The sequence below is a fragment of the Rhipicephalus sanguineus genome, unplaced genomic scaffold (assembly GCF_013339695.2).
Source record: "Rhipicephalus sanguineus isolate Rsan-2018 unplaced genomic scaffold, BIME_Rsan_1.4 Seq275, whole genome shotgun sequence".
Lineage (NCBI taxonomy): Eukaryota > Metazoa > Arthropoda > Arachnida > Ixodida > Ixodidae > Rhipicephalus > Rhipicephalus sanguineus.
Window position 1 is genome coordinate 52,802 of NW_023614921.1, and position 23,778 is coordinate 76,579.

At 52.2% G+C, this 23,778-nt stretch overlaps 1 protein-coding gene across 1 annotated transcript in view; it reads right to left on the reverse strand.

Moving 5' to 3' along the window:
- The window catches only part of LOC119376914 (5E5 antigen-like), a 76,488-nt gene that overhangs the window by 23,884 nt on the left and 28,826 nt on the right, over positions 1-23,778 (reverse strand). Inside the window, exon 6 of the mRNA XM_049411505.1 lies at positions 18,862-19,011. Within this exon, the coding sequence (XP_049267462.1) occupies positions 18,862-19,011 (150 nt within the window). The remainder of the gene's footprint in view (positions 1-18,861; positions 19,012-23,778) is intronic.

Consider the following 23,778-nt stretch of genomic DNA (forward strand, 5'->3'; position numbering starts at 1 on the left):
AGGAGTTAGGTTTCACACCGTCCACTCCGTGCACAAGTGTCGGTTAGCATGACTACATAACATGTAACACTAAAGAAGCAAAACCTGCACATTGTGTACTCAAGGAAGTTCTGTTAACGGGATTTAAAGAGGTGACAGTTCGAATTGAAGATAGGAGGGAGCTGAGAGTTACTACTTGCACTTAGTATGACTTCGTCATTGCTGATGACGGCTGTGTGACATGCGGGTTGTGCACCGTGGGGCCGGAACACAACATGCACTTGACGTGCTGAGGCATGCAATATGAGGTCACGTGCGCACATTTTGTGACCCACATTGGGGCAAGAAGAAAACGCTGACGGATAAATTCACTTTTTTTTGTACTTTTTGGTGATACAAATTTCGGGTGGCACAATTACTTCATGTGACCTCGCAAAATTCGCAGTACCGGGCTTTTACCGTATTGCACCTTCACTACCTCTTTCAGGACAGTAAATCCTACACAACTGAGAAGTGAAAAGCAATTGATCAAGTAACTCTGATCATCAGTAAACAGTTTACTGTCCAACAAATGGAGCAGAATGTTTCCAAAAGAGCACCTAACTTTGTAGAGAATAGGCGAATCAATTTATGACGAAATTAAGGTGCAATGAAAATTCCATCTAGATGGTAAAGACCCTTTCATTGTTGCTAACTTGGGTGCTTTCGCTACCCGTTTCATGACAGCCAGAATATTCAATAAAACTGACTGGTGGGCTAGTTGGCACAGCATATTTTGTTTCAGCACAAGGAAACAAGAGGACGTAAAGAAAGACACGAGGACACAGCGCTACTAACAACTGAGGTTGTTAGGCTGAGCATGTGCTGCGGTTGTAAGCCCATTTTTCATACAACTAAAATGATTGTAAGAAATTCAGATCAGCTGACCAGAGAAATTGTCGAGGCGTTTGAAATTAGCAAAAGCGAAGGTTGTGTGAGCTGCCCATCTGTTTCGTTGTCTCAAAAAGAGATAGTGTTCTTCTCGTGGTAGCAGTGGTGCTGTTGCCGCAAAGCAATATGTGGTGCAAAGGTGATTTTGACACCCTTTCCCTCTTTCTTGTACATGCGTATTTATGCGGGTGCGACTATCACCGCTAATGAGTGCAGCACTCAATCACGTCAGCACACAGAACTGTGACGCACTTCCGCCAGTTCGCGAGCAGCCACCGAGAAAGGCTGCTGGAGCGAACGCAGCAAAAAAAAAAAATGGCGGCTATGACATCATCATAACTTGTTGCAGTGTGGTCACATGAGGGAAGTAGGGGGGTCACCGAGGGTGTTGATCGCTCACGCAAACTTCGAAATTCATTTAAAATACCTTCCAAGCTACTGTATTCACTGTTGATAATTTGCAGATGATATATGCATGTTCACGGCAATCGATCCCACAGGCTATCTCGGCCACGAAATTTTGTGTCAGTACCCCTTTAAGATATGTAGACGAATTTTTAATAACAATCGACTAACAGTACTCTTTAGGAAGCCATGACAAAGTTAGCTAACTTCAACACAGTGGTCTTTCATGCATAATTTCCTAAGTGACAACGAGTTGTCGTTTTCAGATTTGAAGATCAGGTCTTTAGATGAACATATCTGCCGGCACTATTCACTGCAGTGAGGTAACAACTACTGCATATGACGCTAACCCTCAAAAATTATTAATAGACGACAGACTCTGCCCAGGCGGCGTTGCGAAAAACACTGCCACCAGCGCCCTCATCGCAGCCCTGGTGCTAACTGGGTAGTACAAAAAGGGCCGTCCGCAAGCGAATGTGCGTAGGCCATAATAGAGCCGCCTTCTTCCGTTTGTGTCGAGGCGCGGTTCCCTGAAAATCAAGGACCTGGAAAGCTTCTTCCGCCAATCCACGCTTCAAAAAAGTAGGAAGCTCATCAAAGCAAACTGCGGGTACAATATGTAAAAGAAGTTTCAGTTATTCTGGCGCGCTGCAACTCGCAAGTACAAGCGAGCATCGCACGACATCGAGTTCGAGGCAAGCCCTCCGATGTCCGTTCTCTAGCACCTAAATGCGTTTAATTCGGGTATATACGTAATGCCAAAGTGATGAACTACATACGCGATCAACTTACTTAGCTATGTATCTTACATCAATGGTACAAAGCTCGCTTTATCAGGGACGAATGGCCCTGGCAATTTTCGCCTTGTCGGTTGCATTCTCCTTTAATTTATGTCTCTCTTCCTGTGCATTGGACTGTTTTATTACGCATCCTCAAATGGTATCTTGATGCTTCTATCCTGTTTGTATATACCGCAAATGGGGATACGTGCGTGTCCACTTTCGCGGGGTACAACCAAAGGCAAAACCGTGGCCTCGAGATAGCTACGGCAATCGCGGTGGCCGTGGGCAAAACAAGCCTGAAGGTGGTCACGACCAACATTTTACGATTTACTTGTATGACGCACGTGTTAGCTAGTTAGAACTGGAACTCTGAGCCTTAAGAATGTACATCCGCGATGCTGTGTGGTGACAATAAACTCTGATGTCACGGTGTGCGTATCATGACTCTTCAGTCTGCCTTTATCTCCTCACTTCGTGTTACACGGCACGCACTGCGATCAGAGCACCTGCTGAGCTTCATAGCCAAGGTTACCACAGTTCTCCATCAGGGCTATGCAAGAGAACAGCAGAGCACATTATCACACTTTCTCATGCGACCGGGAGAATACGGGTACTTCGCTTACCCAACACGCTCGCAATGGCCCGTCTATCCAGCGCTCTCGCCTTCTTCGTCCGACAACTATGAAAATCGGTAAAACTGAACGTTGTTATTCAGTCCTCTACGTCCGTGGCAATTCACAATGCAACAGTAGCGTTGACTGCGGTGTTTCTTCGTAGCGTGCGGAGCAGTCTCGTCTGTTGTTTTCGCCGTCGTTCTGGCGAGTGATCCAGCAAGCATTTCATGGTGGTTCGATGGAGCATCCGACTAGCGGAGAGAAATTCACAGCTCTCCTTCCGAGTGTTAAATGCGCAAACACACAATAATTAGCTCAACCGTTCTTTCGCACTCGCTAGTTGCACCTGGTCCCACAGGTGCAACTAGCGAGGGAGTCGGTCTGTACTACCCAATACTGCTCCCACAGGTGCGCACTCGTCTCGGAAACCCCAGAGTCTGATGTCTATAGACGTTCACAACACTCTGCCTAGGCAAGAGAAGTTTGGGAGGAGAAACTTCTCGGCCGCCTCAGCCGTGAGGGCAGTGCAATAGCGTCACGGAGGAAATGTGTATTTCGCCGCAGCACGACAGATGACCCTTCCGCGGTTGCCATCGTTTTACATGCTCTTCTATAAATGCAACGTATAAAAGTCGTGATACCACCTCGTATATTGTAGATTTCTCAGATTTCTGTCTGTGACATCAATCGACAGATGTGACAGGTATTTCAGCTGCAGTTAATAATAGATATTGCCCAAATTATAGGCCACACAGCGCTTGAAACAAGCTGCTAGTTGTGGCCCCTGAGCAGATGATGTCTGCTGCATGAATAGCTCCTCGCTCGCATGTTGAGCGCACGCTTGCATAGATGGCCTCGGGAGGAAAATTTCCAATTCGCGCGGGCAAGCTGTCATGCATTTCTTCACGATTTGCAGGCTTTCTGTCTCTTTAGCACGCTCAAGGGCTTCCGCGACGCTGACTTCTCAAACTTTGTGCGCGCTTTTCACGCCACAACAAAGGCACGTACAAAGTAGTATTGCTCCGTGAAGAAGTATTGCTCCTTTAGGATGGAGTGGAAACGTGTCGTACCGAACTGTAACGGTGGGTACGCATCCTGCAAGGAGAAGGTACGCAAGCTTCAAAGTTCCTAGTGACCCAGTGAGGTTGGAAGTATGGGCTTGTGCAATACCAAAGAAAGATAGAGAGCTCACGGGTCGTGACTACGTTTGCAAGAAGCACTTCTCGGAGAGTAAGTCTCACCATTCACTCAAAAACTCACAGGGTCCCTTATGCATTAGACTAAAACGACTCAAAGGCGAAAGCCATCTTCTTTTTCTTCAGTGAATGTGCCTATCCTGCCCCACCCCCGTGCAAAAGCTTTCAGCACCTCACCTGATTTTGCACTTCCTCCGTGATCGTGCCACCAATAACGGAGGCAACGCAAAGTGACGATGTCATGTGATATCGTTACGTAAAATGACACGAGGCGTGACTATCTACAAGTGTATTTACACTGATGTGCACAGCATCGCGCAAGATGGAGGACAGCACCCACAGCAGACAGCCAGGCCAGTCCTCTTTGTCATCTTCTGTACGCAGAATGTCTGGCTCTTGATGGGTTAGCTACGTAGCATTACCCCCGGCGGTAAAAGCGCCGTCTCGGTGCGCTTTAACCATGTTCTTCAGAAGGAGGGCGGTATTGTTTTAGCCGACTGACGTGCACTACGTCACTGGGCGTGTTTGCAGGCGGGCTACTCTCGGAAACGGGAACGATCTCGTAGGTGACGTCCGTTACCTGGCGGACGATACGGTACGGACCCATGTAGCGGGATAACAACTTCTCGGACAGGCCAACACGACGAACCGGGCACCACAGGAGAACTAGGGAGCCAGGCGAGAAACGAACGTCGACATGCCTGCTGTCGTAGAGGGTCTTCTGGGCTGCTTGTGAAGCCACAGCCTAGAGCGGGCTATCTGACGCGCGTGGTCGCACGAGCGATAGCATCCGTGCGTATTCGCTCGGCGGAGATGTAGTAGCCGGAAAGTAGGGTTCCAGTGGTAACGTCGGATCACGGCCATAGAGCATATAAAAAGGTGAGTAACCGGTATATCAGACGCGATGAATGTAAGCGAAGGTCACGTGAGGTAGCGCCAGGTCCCAGTCATGGTGGTCAGATGAGACATACATGGAGCATGTCCTGAGAGTGCGATTTAGGCGCTCGGTGAGGCCATTGTTTGGGGATGGTAGGAAGTGGTCAACTTGTGCTGCGTTGAGGAAGAGCGTAAAGATCATCAATGACTCGTGACAAAAATGCGCGGCCACGATCGGTGAGCATTGACGAGGAGCGCCATGGTGTAGAATGACGTCGTGGAGCAAAAAGTCGGCAACGTCAGTAGCAGTGCTGGTGGGGAGCGCTCGAGTGATGGCGTACCTGGTCGCATGGTCTATAGTGTGGGAGAGCACGCGCGCCCATTTCCTTTCCTTAAGGCAGGCGCGATCGGGAACTGACAGCGGGAGCGAAGGAACCACTAGGAGAGGAGCACAGTCGCCCTTTCCGGACAACCCCTTCTTTCCCGCTACTCCTCGCGCTAATCCTCGCATCCCGGCTCGCGGGAAAGGGAACTCGCCCTGCGAGGGAATCAACCCTCGCGGTGGGGAGGGACACGGGAGGTGAACAAAACTGCCGACCAGGCAGAGACGCTCTCGTGCCCTGCTGACCTACGAAGGAACATCTCACCGCCCCGAGACCCGCGAGCCGATCATCGACCGAAGGTGTAAGCCATACCCTTCTACGAGAGCGGACTATCCCTCTACGCGACATTTACGCGTTATTGCTAACGTAGCAATAAAGTGTTGTTTGTTGTGCTAGCCTGTTGCCTTATTCGCCCGAACCCGTCGTAGCTGCGATGACGCGCGCTACGGGAAGGGGACGTTGACACGGTACGACTATTTGCGGCTGGGACCGGAGCTAGGCTTCTGCACCAGCCGTACGTAGAGCGGACCCCCTCTGGCGCCCAACGTTAACGAATTTGGCAACGCGGCTAGTTTTGTGGACGCGAGCGACTACCGACGCTCCGTCAACGTAGGACAACGGGCATGTCTGAATTCCAGGATTTGTTCATGTTGTCTGATGTCGCGTCGCAGAATGTCGATCCTATGGCTAACGCGGGGGCATTGTTTGGACTTTCCGACAGCGTAAATTTTGGTTTCACGCAGGACAACCAAGGTGTTGCAGAGACCGCGTTAGGAGAGATTAGGCCTACGACGGAGAGCGCCACGCCGGGCACCCCGTCACCTCGCGACGCGAACAGCGAGATGCCACCACATGTTGCTTCGGCACAAGCCGCAGATGTGGTCGCGTCTTCGGGCAATAGTGTGCCCTCGAGCGAGGTACTCTTGCAGAATGCGCTGTCAGTTATGCAGAGCTTAGCCAGCGCATTGCAAAACACAGCGCAGCCTCCTTCGCAAAGTGCGGGACCACGTGTCAAGGTAGACATGCCTACCTACAGTGGCTACCACGACTGCAGGAGCGCGAATGAGTATCTCGACCGACTGCTCTACTATCAGCAAGCAATGGGGCTTCCCGACGCCGAACTTCTCGCGCGTGTGGTCCCGGTGTCGCTGACAGAGCAAGCGGCCCGATGGTTCCGACTGACCGGACATCGTGCCCGCACGGTAGAAGAGTTCCGCGAGAGCTTCCGCGACGAATTCCTTCCGGCGAATTACGAGTGGCGTTTGAGGAGGGAGTTGGAGCTACGCACAGCATCCGGACGAATCCTTGCTGGAGTACGTACGGGCGATGGACGAACTTATCGCCTCGCTAACCCTCTCGCCACCAACGCGGAGAAAGTCGAGCGCGTTACACGGCAAGCGCACCCGACTTTTGCGGCTCACTTCAGGGGATGCAAGTTCGCAGACCTAGAAGAGCTCGCCGCCGAAGCGAAGCGCATACAAGGGGACATCCTCGCGGCGCGAGCGTACCGCCCGCCTCCACCCGCAGCGCAGTCACTCGAGCCTCGCTGCGCGTGGAACGGTGGCGCGGTCGGTTCAGAGGCGTTTAGGGGTAACGCGTCAGCATCGTTCGCTGATGAGCACGTACCGCGCGGTTGGGAACTGTCAGACCGCGCTTTGGACCCCTACGCTTACGCGCTTCGTACGGCCCGTGCTGCGCCTGCACGTGACGTTCCGCGGCAGGAGCACGTGGTCGAGACGAGCCCAGACGAGCGGCGCAACGCGGAGCGAGGCCCGCCGGATCGTGGCGACGAGCGCCCGGCCGGCGTGGTTTCCGCGGTCCTTGCTACCGGTGCGGCGCACCGGGGCACATCGCCCGCGAATGCGGCCGCACGCCGGTCAGGAGCGAACACGCGGTTCGGGAAACGGACGACGCCGCCGGTGAACCACGTCGGGCACCGCGCGGCGATCAGTAGTCCTACCGATGCGCTCGGATCACTAGCACCTACAGTCTGTCGCGCAGGTGATGCCGTAGACTCGCCCGCACCGTTAATCGAGTTAACGATAGCTCGAAAGAAGTTTGTAGCACTTTTGGATACTGGGGCAAGCGCTTCATTATTTGGGGACGAGGTGTTGCACCATCTCTGCGAGAACAATATCCGCTTGAGACAAAGCAACACCACCTTCCGCCTTGCTTCGGGCACAGCGCAATCGAGCGGTGCGGCTAGACTTGTGATCCGCTGGGAAAGACGCGTGAGGCGACAACGCTTTGTCCATCTTCCCGGTTTGTCAATGCCTCTAATCCTGGGTCGAGACTTTCTCGCCAAGTCAGGGATTGTCATTGACATTGCAAGAGGGGTTACCGAGAGCGCGACGGCGACGCGCTAAAGCTTTTCTCGAAAGCACCCGCATTGACAACGGCATGCCAATCGCAGGGAGCAGCGCGAGTGAGAGAGGAGGAAAGCGCGCGGAGTAAGCGAGTAACCCCGCCAGAACAATGTGCCGCGGTACAGGGAAGGTCAGTGCACCCGCTTTTGGCAGATGCACACAGCATGCCAGAAAGGGAAAAGGTGCAGCTGTCGTCGCTGTTGTACGAGTACGACGCGATTTTCACTGACCGCCCGGGCCGCACTACGCTGGTCAAGCACACAATCGACACGGGTGACGCACGACCTTGGAAATGCAATCCCCGACCGATTAGCTTGGCTAAGCGGAAAGCACTTGACGCCGCCTTGGACGAACTCATCGACACAGGCGTGGTCGAAAGGTCAAACAGCCCATGGGGTTTCCCGGTGGTTCTAGTTCCAAAGAAGGATGATACATATCGCCTTTGTGTAGACTACCGCAGGCTGAATGAGGTTACGAAGAAGGACGCATACCCTCTTCCATCCATTTCATCGTTAGTATCCAACCTAGGCGGGGCGAAGTACTTTACGACGCTCGATGCTAGTCGCGGATATTTTCAGGTCGAAATGGACGAGCGGGACAGAGAGAAGTCAGCTTTCACATGCCACAGGGGACTTTTTCAATTCAGGAGAATGTCTTTTGGCTTGGTGGGGGCTCCCGCTACTTATCAGAGGCTAATGGACCAAGTTCTGGGAGATGCAAAGTGGCAGCACGCCCTCGCATATCTAGACGACATAGTGGTTTACTCGAAAACGTTCGATGAGCACTTGCGCCACTTAAGAGACGTTCTAGAAAGGCTGAGGTCTGCGGGCATCACTCTGAACCCGAACAAAGCTCAGATAGCGGCGACCCGAATAACATTGTTGGGATTCACGCTTGACGAGGGTCGCATTTTGCCGAATAAGGGTAAGCTTGAAGCGATAGTCAGCTATCCGTCGCCGAAAGACATCGGCGAGCTGAGGCGCTTTCTGGGGATGGCGAACTTCTATCGCCAATTCATTCCAGACTGCGCGCAGTGCAGGCGCCTTTGACAAAGCTCTTGAGGAAAGGCGAGCGTTGGGCTTGGGGTCAAGAGCAGGAGGCCGCACTGCGTCGCCTCACTAAGTTGCTGGCTAACACGGCTGAACTGCAGCTACCCGATTTGAACAGGGAGTTTGTGATTCAAACAGACGCAAGCGACCTGGGCTTAGGAGCAATTTTGCTTCAGCAGGAGGTGCCCTCCGACCGATTGCGTTCGCGAGCCGTTCGTTACGCCGGCGGAGAGGAACTACTCGGTAACAGAGAAAGAGTGTCTCGCGATAGTTTTCGCTCTCCGTAAGTTTGACTATTACATCGACGGAGTGGCGTTTGTTATTGAGACGGACCACATGGCGCTCACGTGGTTGAGGCGCTTGAACGAACCAAGCGGCCGCCTGGCTCGTTGGGCATTGCTTCTGCAGCGTTACGACTTCACCGTACGCTACCGCAAGGGCAAGAACAATGCCGCGGCCGACGCACTATCGCGTGCTCCAGTCCGTCACGAGACTGACCCGGAACGGACTGTGAGCGAGACACTCGAAGTAGCGCTAACGGAAACAGTAGAACAAACGTCAGTTCAAGGCACGAGCGTGAACCACGTAGAGGCTGTTGTTAGCGCGGGGATTGTTTTCAGCAGAAGGGAGCTGTTAGAAGCTCAGCAGAAAGATCCGTTTTGTCGAAAGGTGTTCGACGGGCTCCGGGAGCCGGGTGGCGAGGCCACCGCGCACACGGGGGCAGCTGGTATTGCTGTCGGTGCGGAGCGCTCGGCAACAGCTGGTAATGCTGTGAGCGCGCTGGATTCTTATCTGCTGGATTCTGATGGCGTCCTGCTGAGGTACATCCCATCCGACGATGACACAAGTGAGTCATTCAAGGTCGTTATACCGCGCAAGTTGAGAGGAGCACTGCTTCGCTACTTTCATGACTCGTGCATTGCTGGGCATGCGAGCGGCCCTAAGACTTATGCTAAGTTGTGTCGCCTCGCTACCTGGCCAGGCATGAAGCGGGATGTGATTCGTTACGCCCGTTCATGCCACGTGTGCCAAAGCGTCAAGCCCCGAGGCGGACGACCGCCCGGCCTCATGCAGCCGATCAACAGCCAGACTCCCTGGCAAATCGCGGCATGTGACGTAATGGGACCGTACCCCACAACTCCTAGCAGAAACAAATTCTTGCTGGTGATCACGGATCACTTCACTAAGTGGGTAGAACTTTTCCCCCTTAGAAAGCTGACGGCTCGTGTGATCTTGGATAAGTTGATGGAGGTTTTCACCAGGTTTGGTTTCCCTGAGCAGTTGATAACAGACAACGCGTCTTATTTTACTGCGAAGGTGTTTGTTGACACGTGCGCCGCGCTTGGCATTAAGCACAAGAAAACAACCACCTACCATGCTCAGTCGAACCCCACGGAACGAGTTAATCGCAACATCAAGCACATGCTTGTCGCGTTCTCTGAAAGGCACAAGGACTGGGATACCTACCTTCCAGAGATCGGGTTTGCGTTGCGATCGACTGTGAACCGCTCGACTGGGTATGCGCCTTCTTTTCTAAACCTGGGAAGAACTGCCGAATCCGATGGAGACTGTACTCGCGGATCGCAGTGGAGTGCCAGTGGCGTCATCAGCACGAGCTGAATACGCAGCGCAGTTGCGCGAGAAGCTAGCGGAAGTTTTACGTAAAGCACGCAGTAATCTCGGCACTGCTAGGGCACAACAGAAGGCGCAGTACGACCGCTCGCATCGGAACGTACACTACGAAGTGGGCGATCTGGTGCTGCGACGCCATCATGTTCTTAGCGACGCTAGCAAACAGTTTGCAGCCTCGCTGGCACCGAAATGGTCCGGGCCGTACCGAGTGCGAGAGAAGGTTTCCTCGCTTGTTTATCGGCTCGCGAACATGAAAGGCAAACCGAGCGGCGGACCAGTGCACGTATGCGACTTGAAACGTTACGTGTCACGGGAGGAGCATGGGGACGACTATCAGTCCCCCTCCGAGCCGCGGCCGGCGGCTGGGAACGCTCGAAACCGAGTGAAGAGCCCCGAGCCGCGGTACTTCTTGCGAAACAGGCGGAGACAACTGTAGTGTCGAAGGTCGACACTAGGTGACTTTAGTTATGTTCAACTGTCATCAAGAGATGGCGCCACCTCTGACATATATAAATACGACTGTCACCGGAATAAAGGAGTCTTGTGTGGCATGGGTTGAGTGTGTTCGTTGTCCTCAGTCGCGCCGTGTTGCCGACACTACAATCTGGCGACGAGGTTTTCGATCACACCGCGATGGCTTCCGCCGCGCTTTCGCCGCCGCCCCCCTTTCTCGCCGCCCCGGGCACTCCAGCCATACCATGGACCCGCTGGATACGCCTCTTCGAGAATTTTCTTCTCGCGTCTGGAGCGGCCGACCTGCGCGCCCCGCCGTCGAGCCCTGCTGTTGCACTGCCTGGGCCCGGAAGGACAACGTATTTTCGATGCGCTTCCACCGACGCCCACCGCACCCCAGCTACCGACGACTGAGCCGTTGGCCGCCGCCGCTACCTCAACCGGTGAAGTCAAAGACCGTGGCGTGCCCTCCAAGCAAGAAGCAGCAGCGACGAGTCTCCCAGACGTATACGACGCGGCCCGCGAGATTCTGGAACGACATTTCACCGGCGCGCGCAACATTCGCCTAGAACGACATCACTTCCGAGAGCGCCGTCAGCTACATGGTGAGTCCATCCCGACTTCGCCCTCGCGCTTCGTGAACTGGCAGCCTCTTGCGATTTCGCCGAGCAAGCCAACGATAATATGTGCGATCAGTTCGTTACCGGAGTTGCATCCCCGCAGTTGCGATCACGGTTGCTCTTGGAAGGTGACACATTGACGTTCGACCGTGCCGTTGAAATTGCGCTACTCAGCGAGCGAGCCCAGCTGCAGTCGGAAGCTTTTCTAATTCCGTTGAGCGCATCACACGCCAACATCCACGTCAGTATGACGCTTCCGAACAAAACACGCGCGATAGTCGCCGGTACAGCAACGAGGCACGCCCCCTTTATCAGAGCCGCCCTAGCTTGCCGCACGCTCGTCAAACGAGCTCGCCATCTTCAGATACCAACGCTGCCGATGCTCAGTACAGCAAAAATACGCAGGCTTGTGGTAATTGCGGCACACGTCACTGTGAACCGACGGCATGCCCCGCTCGCGGTAGAACCTGCTTCGCATGCGGCCGCCGTGGCCACTTTATGCGAGTGTGTCGTAGCTCACGCAGAGGACAACGACCACTTCGCATTGCAAGGTGGACTGCTCGGTTGCTGCGTTACAACTTCGTTGTACAGTTCCGGCGTGGGGAACACAACAAAGTAGCAGACGCTTTGTCCCGGCTTCCTGTCCCAGACACAGAAGACGGCCTTAAGATTGAAGAAGAAATAGTGTCCATCGTAACGTCTTCAGTCCATATCAATGATCTCCGTATTGCCACAGCCGAGGATTGCAAGCTCCAGCAGGTTGCACAATGCGTTCAGGCTACATGGCCAACCAAGAAAACATTGTCACCTGAACTAAGACCTTACTATGAGGTGCGAGAGGAACTGTCAGTAGTGGACGGCCTGTTGATGCGCTCAGAACGCGTTGTAGTTCCAGCCAAGCTCACAGCTACATTTGTTCAACTAGCCCATGAATCACACCCGGGAATAGTGAAGACAAAGCAACGTCTTCGCGAAAAGTACTGGTGGCCAGGTCTGGACAAGCAGGTTGAGAGTGCTATCCACAGCTGCGCAACCTGCCAAGCTGCAGACAAGAGTGTTAAGAGCTACCCCACTCCACTGCAGCCAGTAGCTCTTCCCGACCGGCCTTGGAGCAAGATAGCTATTGATGTTGTTGGGCCATTTGAGCGTGCATCAGCTGACTGTCGTTTTGTCATCTCTGTAGTCGATTACTTCTCAAAGTGGCCGGAAATAGCTTTCTGTCGTGAAGCCTCCTCCCGTACAGTGCTTGACTTCCTCTTGTCGATATTTGCACGGGAAGGCTATCCGGTTGAACTCGTCTCGGATCACGGACCACAGTTTACATCTCAAGAATTCGAGTCCTTTCTTCTTCAAGACAGAGGTTATCAGGCACAGCTTTTCGCTGTATTCACCCCCAAGCCCAACGACAGGTCGAAAGGTTTAACCGTGTCCTCAAATCATACATTCAGTTGGCAATGGAGCAGCGCCCAATAAAAAATACTGTTAGAGTACTTGGGAATCTACAGAGCCCTCCTCACGTACCACTGGACTCTCTCCGGCAGTGCTCTCTACATAGCCGCACATGAGGACATCCTTGGACGTCATTGGCTACCCCCTGCAACTTCTTCGCAGATCCCGCTCAGGAGATGTCCTCACTTCGGAAGAGGGTGAAAGAGCGCCAGCTTAAAAGCAAGGAGTTGACCGACGGAGAGCTGCCGAGTACCATCCAAGTTGGAAAGTACGTTGAGGGTCAAGAAGCCAGTCCCTGGTCCAAAGCACTCCCACTTTTGGACTCCTTGAAAATTCTCAAGCGATCGGAGCGCTGGTCCTTCTGCTGAAGATGGTCTCACACGTGGAATGCCTCTCAATTGACTGCAGTTCCCAAGGAAGCCCTGCCGCACCATGCTAATATGAATGACAAAGGACACTCCCACACCCGTGCGAAGTCCACCGACGCCTGGCAGACCGACTCTCTCCTCTGACCTTCACCGCACCCTGCCTAGATGATGATCGTGATGGTGATAGTGCTCCAGTGTATGGGATGGTGATAGTGCTCCAGTGGATGGTGATGGGATAGTGCTCCAGTGAATGGTGATGGTGATTGTGCTCCAGTTGTTGCACCGAACCGGCTGGTGAGCCACCACCTCTTCGTAGGTCCGCAAGAAACCGAAGACAACCCACGAGATTTCAGGACTATGTATAATACCATGATGTGAACATTGACTCTTTTTGTGATTATTTTTGGTAAATATGTATATATTTAGGGAGGATAGATGTAGGTCGAAGGTCGACACTAGGTGACTTTAGTTATGTTCACTGTCATCAAGAGATGGCGCCACTCTGACATATATAATACGACTGTCACCGGAATAAAGGAGTCTTGTGTGGCATGGGTTGAGTGTGTTCGTTGTCTCTCGCGCCGTTTGCCGACACTACAACTCTGCATGTTGATAAGCAAAAGGGAAATAGGTGCCGCCGGGACGGCTCGGAGAGGAGACCGCCTCCTCACGGCGAGCCCACACTCACATTCAGTCGTTGTCGCAGCCCCACACACCGGCAAACATCGCCATGGACGCCTGACTGGAGGTCGACTGGTACATCCCACTGCCACTTCCATGCTACCCCATCGCCTCACCGCCCGGCCTCCACACAAGAGGCCCGAAGACCATGCCAACCCAACTGGGAGCCAGCTGCCTGGGGGCCGCAGCCACCAGGACGTGCCAGGTTTGTGGACACCCCGATGGCCTATGCTCCCTCAAGGCCACGGCGCAGCACGCCGAAAACCCCGAGCCCCGCCAGACCGGAGGAGCCCGAACCATGCTGGAGAGGCCGCCCGGAATGAAACGCTTCGCTGACTCGCTCCTCTCATCACCTCCAACGACCAAGAGGCGGGGCCCAAGGAGACGCGGTCCGGACCACGGGGCTGCAGGAGCAGGCCAGACCTACCGCAGCAGTGATGGCGGAGGCGACGACTGGGGAAGCCATGACCAGGTGACGGCAGCGAAGACCGCAACGAGGCCGGTGGTGGCTACTTCGGAGGCAGCGGCGACGCCAGTGGGGGCACCGGCGACACCCACGCAGAGGGCCGACCGCAGGAGCACGACCTGGACCGATCCATCCTAGCCTTTCTCGATGAGGAATAACAAAATATTACCTCATGGTGCAGTCTCTGTCGTCCGAGGGCTTTCTTAAGGGGAGGAGGATGTGGGAGAGCACGCGCGCCCATTTCCTTTCCTTAAGGCAGGCGCGACGGGAACTGACAGCGGAGCGAGGAACCACTAGGAGAGCACAGTCGCCCTTTACCGGACAACCCCTTCTTTCCCGCTACTCCTCGCGCTAATCCTCGCATCCCGGCTCGCGGGAAAGGAACTCGCCCTGCGGGAATCAACCCTCGCGGTGGGGAGGGACACGGAGGTGAACAAAACTGCCGACCAGGCAGAGAGACGCTCTCTGGTGCCCTGCTGACCTACGAAGGAACATCTCACCGCCCCGAGACCCGCGAGCCGATCATCGACCGAAGGTGTAAGCCATACCCTTTGTTTTTCTACGAGAGCGGACTATCCCTCTACGCGACATTTACGCGTTATTGCTAACGTAGCAATAAAGTTTGTTTGTTGTGCTAGCCTGTTGCCTTATTCGCCCGAACCCGTCGTAGCTGCGATGACGCGCGCTACGGGAAGGGGACGTTGACACGGTACGACTATTTGCGGCTGGGACCGGAGCTAGGCTTCTGCACCAGCCGTACGTAGAGCGACCCCTCAATAGCAACGGCGACCCTGTTGCCAGAGTTGGACTCAGGAAAAGGGCCGAGAAGGTCTACACCAACACGGAAGAAAGGTTCGGTAGGGATGGAGATCGGGTGAAGTCCAGCAGGGGGTGCGGCAGGACGCTTCCGACGTTAGCATTATCGCAGGAGGCCACGTAACGTCGAACGGACCGGGCAGACCGCGCCAAAAGAAGCGGCGCCGGACACGGTCGTACGTGCGAGATATGCCCAGGTGGCCGGCAGTGGGCTCGTCGTGAAGCTCATGCAGGACCGTTGAACGCAAATGTTTAGGCACGACGAGAAGGAACTCGGGGCCATCGGGCAGAACGCTACGACGGTACAGCGTGCCATTCACGAGGACGAACATGCGAGTGACGCGTCGTTAGGGGCATTCGAGACGGCTAATGAGTGATCGCAAGGAAGCATCGCGACGTTGTTCTTCACCATCTGAAGAAACCGAGACATGGACATGAGCTGGGGCTAGGCTGGATGACCGATCCGTCTGGCTTTTCAACAGGTAACGAGACAAGCAATCGGCGTCCAGATGAGGCGTCCAGACTTGTAGGCAACTGAGTAGGAGTACTCCTGAAGACGCAGCGCCCACCGGCCAAGTCGTCCAGTAGGGTCCTTCAGTGAAGAAAGCCACAGAGCGCGTGATGATCGTTACGACGCGGAATGGGCGGCCATACAAGTAAGGGCGGAATTTTGAAACCGCCCAGACAAGGCAAGGCTTCACGTTCTGTTATAGAGTAGTTGCGTTCAGACTTCGAGAGGAGCAGACTTGCGTACGCAATACACGATCAGTGCCCCGCTGTTTGGGCCATACTGCACCGATGCCGTGACCACTAGCGTCTGTGCGCACTTCTGTAGAGCATCTGGGTCAAATGTGCAAGAATAGTGGTGTCGTTAGTGCGGTGATTAGCTGAGAAAAGGCGTCAGCTTGGAGAGGACCCCAACAAAACAGGACGTCTTATTTGAGAAGGTCAGTGAGTGGCGGTGAGTGCCGCAAAGTTTTTCACGAAACGGCGGAAGTACGAGCACAGGCCCACAAAACTGCGAACATCATGGACAGAGCGAGGAACGGGGAAGTTCGTTACAGCGCGACTTTGGCCGGGTCTGGTCGTACACCGGAAGCGTCAACGAGGTGGCCCAACACAGTAATTTGACGAATACCGAAGTGGCACTTCGATGAATTGAGCTGGGGCCAGCTTGTCGGAATATTGATAGAATGGTCGAAAGGCGTTCAAGGTGTGTGGCGAAAGTGGGTGAGAAGATGATCACGTCGTCCAAGTAACACAAGCACGTCGACCATTTAAATCCTTGAAGCAGCGTGTCCATCATTCTCTCGAAGGTTGCTGGAGTGTTGCAAGACCGAAGGGCATGACCTTGAATTGGTAAAGACCGTCAGGGGTAACGAAGGCGTCTTCTCATGATCCATGTCGTCTACATCATTTGCCAGTAGCCAGATCGGAGGTCGAGAGTTGAAAAGAAGGTGGCGCCATGGAGACAGTCGAGTGCGTCGTCAATACGTGGAAGAGACACGTCTTTCTTGGTAATTTGTTGAGGTGCCGATAATCGATGCAGAAACGCCAGGAACCGTCTTTCTTCTCTTACTAATACCACGGGGGAGGCCCGGGCTAGACGATGGTTCGATTATGTCTTTCGCTAGCATTTTGGCCACTTCTTTTTGAATCACTGCTCGCTCTGATGCAGACACGCGGTAAGGCGCGGTGGATGGGCGCAGAGTCACCTGGTGTTAATGCTACGTAGCTATATCATGACGGCATCACAATTTTGGCGATCTATGATGTATGATAACATCATGTGGCGATGTCATCACAGGACGATGATTTTTTGCATTAGTCACTTGAAGCCGCCGACACGGGCGGCACGGTTGTTTTTTGCGTTTGATTAGGCATCTAAGGCTTTCGCCTTAAAAATTGTACCTAACCTATCGAGTTCCCGTTACCAAAAATTATAGCTTTCACTTGTACAAGACTCACTCATGTAATTTTCCTGTATGTGATGCCAATTTTCCGTTAATTTACCAAAGCCGGCGAGAACACACAAGAAACACATCCACTTGGGCGTAAAGTGCAAACAGCGAATCGGCGCCAAATGGCCTTGAACCGGTGAGCTTCATCGGAGAGCGCAACGTACGTTTTTTCCTCTCAGCTAGCGGACTCTTACGACAGAAGGCGCGTCAGTGCTATGCCCTATTCCGTGACTTTTTAGGACGCTCAAGAAAGCGCAGTTTTGCCTCCTTAATAATTCTTACTCTGTGGCCTAGGGTTCACGATTAAATATTTGTGTTCCCCCTCAAGTCTAGATTAGAACATCAGGTCCAGTGGCTTTTAAATTTCAGACTCCCACATTCGGCTATGACCTCGTGGCACAAAACTTTGCTGCAAAGTTAAAACGTAGCAGTATACCAAGCTGGGTGAGCAGGATTTCCAAACAGTGCACCTTGTTCTAGCAAGTGGTCCCGACCTAAAGAAGGTGGTGACCTGTTATGTTTTCCACACAGAGAAACCTGGTTCACCTAATCACCCTAATCACAAGATTGCAGTGCGGATGTTAAGAATACAACAGGCTACCCGCAGATTGCTCCACTGCAGTTGTCTACCAGGCACCCCTAAGTTGTGGATAACCTACTGTAAAATGCCGCAAGTGCCCCCCCTACAGTGAAGGATAATCCGACCAGATTTGGTGGGGGGGGGGGCGCTTGCTCGGTCCCAGACTGAATTCAACATGGCGTGGGAGAGCTGCTAAAAATAAAAAATGACCATAGCTGTTTCTAGTGAATGCTTTATTTATTTACGTTTTTATTCCCCCTTGTCACTGTCAAACTCGTCAAACGACTCCCTAGAGTTGGATGCAAAAGTTAAGTCCGCACACTCGGCCTGCAGAGACCTGCGGTCTTCTGGTGGTACATCGCCGACACCAGAGAGCCTGACGGGCAGCGCACCATCCTCCGAACCATCTAGTGCATTGGATATGCACGCCCGGTGAATGATCGAGTCACCATTCTACCGAAACGCTGCCCAAGCCTGGGATCGAAGCACAGGACATCTTGCCAGTACAGTTTTCGGAGGTTGCCCTTCGGCGTCCGCTCGTATTTCCTCATGAACGTACACGGGGGCGTTTGCTCGGTCATTGGTGCATATTTCAATCTCCAGAAAAAGGGAGGGGGGTGCTTGCTCGGGTGGGGGCTTGCTCGGGTGGGGGTGCTTGCTCGGGTGGGGGCGCTTGCTCGGCATTTTATGGTATGTTGGTCAAGATTACTTCTGTATGTGTAATCCGGCATTTAGGTAGCATGCAAAAGTTGACAGAAGCCAGCCGTCAGCTGTTAAAAAGATTGTGTGCTGCATGATGCCAACATTCTACATTTGCTGCTGCAATGGACACGAGTGGCACCGACTAACATTCCCAGAACTAACTAAGAAAGTGAATGGGGAAATGACCACCACTGCAATTCAGTACGTAAGTATTGCATGTGTAATCCAAAGGCTGTGGGTTTTGTCCACACTGGAGCATAGTTGTTTTTTCATCCACTTTAATTCATAAGTACCACACTTGGATTAAAAACTGCAAGTAAGACCCTGTTGGCTTCACATAAATTATGCATGACATTTGATGTCACTGAATCTTGCAAATGTCGCAATACAGTGAGAAGCAGTACACAAGTCCAGGTGTGGACTTGTGAAATAGCATGTCGTGACAAGTGCACCAACGGAGATGACCAAGTTGTGCTGCATTCCCAAAGCTAATGCGAAAGAAGGTCAGATGTACTGAGACTACAGGTGACAACTGTAACTTGAGCATACTCACCTCCAGGAGTGAGTCGTTGGGCTGCTCTTCCAACTTCTCGCCATCTTCGACTGGAGAGCCTCCTCCGCTTGCACTGTTGCTGCCTAGAAGGACATCGTGGATGCTCTGGCCAGTCTTCTGTTCCCACAGGTGTATCCGGTCCCAAAGAACCTGCAAGTGCACACAACACTTCTTCCCTAAGAACCACTGCCAACTCTCCATCTGCACAGGGAACACACACTTGGCAGTGATCAGAAACGCTGGTGCTAAGACAGTAATATACAGCAGAACCCTGCTGACACGTTTCTGAAGGTAAACGCAAAAGCCGAGAAACAGGGAAAGCGAAAAAGATATTTAGTGGTAAAGAATTTCATCTGAATGCTTACTGTGCAACGTGAAAAAACTGTGCAACGTTGCCTGGTGCGCTTACTCATGCCCAAGCAGCACGAAAAGTTTTTGAGCACCTGCAGTGTCATATACTTTCAATAAATATAGTGTTGGCACGGCCAACAGCTGGCGAGCAATCACTTTCGGAGATACCTTTGTGAGATTGTCACCAAATGCGTCGGCGTCTCTGAGTGATAATGTAGCACTGTTGGCATAGTGTCGGACTACCGTGGCTCGTCGTAGACAGTTTAACGCCTCGCAAAAGTGAAAGTACACCCGAAAGCGATCGTCGAAGAAATGACCCCTGCTCCACCAACTCTTCATCACTGGTGCACGCATTGGCGCACTCAGCCACGATCTAGCCCACGAATAGAACCATGGAGCTGAGAGAATTGTCACCCACAGAAATTTAATCAACGTATGCAATTCTTTTGGCACCAACAGTCGCAGGCGTGAAAGACCTAAGAACACGCAACATGACCAGCACGGCAAGTCTGACCGCAAACCGCACGAACTCATCCGACAAATAATGATGATGAGTAGAGACCGGAATTTAGGTAAATGCCTATTTTGTTCCTTGCGTTCCTATCATGCCACTTTGATATATGAGCATGAATTATAGGTTAAAAAGGGCTTTCATGGTGTTTTTATAGTGCCTATAAATGCCTATTTCTAGTGTTTGTGCCTAAATTCCTATAACTGCCTATAAATTGCAGTAGTACGGAAAGCCGAGCTAGTTGGTACGAATGCAGTGCTTGTATCGTCTCTCTTGCCCGTGTGCCTGTGTTCTTTGAGCTATTGCACTATGCCTATAAATGCCTATTTTCAGAATCGGTGCCTATATGAACATAATTTAACCTCAAATTTTTCGCTTTCGAGTGCAGTTTGAGCATGTCATTCATGTTACCCAGCAACAATTGACCTTTCGGAACTCTATGTGGTACAACCTAGCCCTCTAGTTCAACCAACTTCCGAAAACAACCGCTAGCAATGGTGAAATGGGCCACCTTACACCGCTGTGCTGACATGGCGCGAGCGGTTGGAGGAGGACAAGGAGGAGACAGGAAAAGACACTATTTCTGCAACCCTAAACGGGAGCACGTCTCAGCGTCTGCAGGGGAATGGGGAGAGGGACATAAAGATGGGAAGAGGAGAGAAGAAGACGAGAGTAGCGTCCATGACGGCGGCTTCTACAGCCGGTTGTCCAGTCCAGTGCCCCAAGGAATTGAATAACCTCCTTCAAGGCCTGGGTGCGGCGGTGGGCAGGGAACAGGAGGTCCCGCTGTGCAGCCGCCCGAAGGCGGAGAACGAATGCGAAACCATGGAGTGCCGTAAGGAAAAGGAGAGTGCAGATTAAAAGAAAAAAAAAATGCGATATGCACGCGACTTTTGTTTTGTTCGTAATTTACTTCTTAAAGGGCCCTTCACCAGATCATATGAGAAATTCTAGTTAGACACTGGAAATGTGTCCAATGAAGAGCGTTGTACCACAACAATTTTCAAATTGGTTAATTACGAGCCGCGAGACCATGATGCGAGGAGGCAAGCTTGAAACCCTTGCCACTCTCCCCGTGTAGCCTTTGCAAGCCAAATTCCTTCCCTGCCCTTTTCGCTATCGGAGCAACTCTGAGCCGGAGCATCACATGATGCAGAAGCATCAACACGTCATGCGCATGCAAGGTCACATGCGCATGATGTGCCCGAGCCAGCTTATCCACGCGACCAGTGTTGTGTACTGCCTGTTTCTGCAGGATGGATCCCTCAGTGCGCGCGCGTTTGGAGAGGCTGGCATGGATCATGTATCCATACTGCGATACACGGCCTCGCACTACTGGAACTGCTGTAAGGGACAATGAAGGAAAAACGCGCCAAGCGTTGTCAGGAATGGCACCGGCACTATGAGGGAACGGCGAGAACAAAATGCATGCGAATTGGAGGCAGATTAGTCTCGCATCCCGCTGCGATTCGAAGCAAAAGAAGAAAAATGAAACGCACACAGATTCTGTTTCAGAGTTTTAATAGTCTATAAACTTTCATTGATCTATTCAAGAGCTGACTGCACAAATTACACCTGTCACCTCGAATAATCCTTGCAGTTTCGCATGCTACTGTGAGCTATGTCAGAGCATTAATGTATACGTAGAGGAGCGACATCAGGGCACACATAACTACGCAGGACCATCCCTTCTTGCACCCCCTCCGTGTAGGATCGCGCGCCCGTGAGATGACGGGCAAGCGGTGTTCATTTTGAAATTTCCCCTCTTTCCATGGCACCTAGTGTAGCAGATATTGGCAGACGTGATCGTGGGTGCCCAGCGCATGCATTACACTTGTCAGCTCGAAGTGCTCCAACCTGGTGAGGAGCCTTTTAAGGTGTTTACCGGCAGAAGAGAAATTCCCCCTGCGCGATTAGACCCTGAGGATATGAGGCATCCCTCCCTTCTGGTCTTTTGGCGTTTTGGCTATCTGCTCCTTTGTTGTCCTTCTCAGCCATGCCGAAAAGGAAAAGACACAGGAGTGTGTTTATTCGACTTGACTCACCATGCTAGACAATAAAAGGAGAGACCATGTTCTGCGAACCATGCGAAAGAAAGGACAATTGCATGGCGATGTTCAACTATTTGCGCATTTGTGCCAGGAGGTCCCGATAACAGTCTTCGACATTGGGACCTCCTTATGTATACTAAACACGTGTAATATTTCTGTATTTCTATCAATAAATTCTGATCATAAACAATAACAGTTTTTGCTTTTCTGCGCAGATACAAGTCGGCACGTCTTTCTTTGAAGTTATTTGAATTTATGTAAATTTATTGCGCTATATTTAAGATTTTGGAGGCCTATAACGGCATTTGCCTGCCTAATTTGGGTGCCTAAAACGTGCCTTTTTAGTGCCTAAAAATACGGCCTCTAGTGATGGGGCTCTTCGATTTTCCATTTTCTGGCAGCCCGCTGGCTGCCAGAAACCAGCCAGCGGGTCCGGTTCTGACAGGAAATGACGTTATATCACGTGGCCTAAAAACTTCTGGCAACCAGAAAGTGGTCGGGAGAAGTAAAATCGAATTTTGGGCTCGCGGCTGGGCGGCTCACAACTGCGTCGTCTTCCCCAACATGCTAGTACAAATTTTGTTAGCTACGATCGCTGGGCTGGTGGCCTTGCTGCACGCACGCAGGCTCCGCAGGCGTCACCAAACCATTGTGTGCGAGGATGAAAATGTCGAAGATCTCGTTGTGTGTCTGCTGATAAGCAGACTGCAACGAGAAGAACGGCATAGAGTTCCGCTGTATGTTGAGAACGTCGTGCCCCGACTGTCTAGAATTACTTGTGCAGCCCTGGTTGAGGAGCTTGAAGCTTCGGCATTTTATCCTCAAGGCCTCCGAGAACGACCGAAGATTTCGGCCAAAAAGACGCGCGCTTCTTGTCGCACTGGCCGAGAGCGGCCGAGGGTCCCGAAGCTTTTGCATTCCGCGGAGACCACGCAAAGATGGTCGCGAGCGCTCATCGTCCCTTTGGCGTCTGCTAGCCAGAAAACGGCCAGAGAGCCGCCAGACCAAAATCGTCCTGGCGAGTTCTGGCGACCTGCGGGTCGCCAGATGCAGCCAGAGGTCGAAAAACGAATGCCCACCGGAAGTGCGCGCGCGGTGGGCGGAGCAACCAGAGAAAAAACGAATGCGTTCCAGCTGTCTCTGGCAGCCCGCGGGTAGCCAGATGTAGCCAGAAGTGGTAAATCGAATAGGCCCGATGAGTCCACGCAATTAAACAAGCTGCTGCGCAATAGAAACATGGACAAGAAGAGAATGAGGATGGATGCAGTCTTCTGGGCAGCCCTCGGCGCAGTCTTCTGGGCGAAGTCCTCGTCCTCTTTTTGTCCATGTTTCGACTGCGCAGCAGCTTGTTTAATTATGTACGACCAATTCGCAAAGCAACATGCATGAGTCAAGGCCAATACAATGGTGGGAACAAACGCCAATCTCGAAGGCCTTACTTTCGCAAGCGCTAAAATCTAGTTTAAAACCAATTACTTCATACGCCATCTTTGCAATACAAACTCGGAGACTATGCTTTTGTTCGCGGCCACCAAAAATGCGTTATGCGTGTCACTTACGCCACTCATGCGGCTAATATCGCAGAAAAATTGCAATAACTTTACTGAACTTCAAACATTAAGCTTGTGTGAATGGTCGAGCACTTCAAATATTCAAACTCGCTTCGGTTTGAGTTTAAATTATTGGAAATTTCAAGTCTTCGAAATGAACGAATAGGTGTATATTGGTCCGCATGTAACCCCCCTGTAAAGGTGGTTTCACTGCAGTGGAGGGATGCTATACAGTGAATACATCTTTCCAGGAAAATTTGCATTGCTGCGAAGCCCCACTTCAAGGTTAAATAGAGAGAGTGTGAGGAAGTCAGCAGCTAAAATGGCTCAGCTTTTAAACAGGCATGTCTGTACTGTTAGAAAAACATTGTCAACGAAGACTGACTAACTGAGCATGTTTTGATTTTACAGAGTTCTCCCCACATGTTTCACTGAAAAACAAGGCATTTAGGAG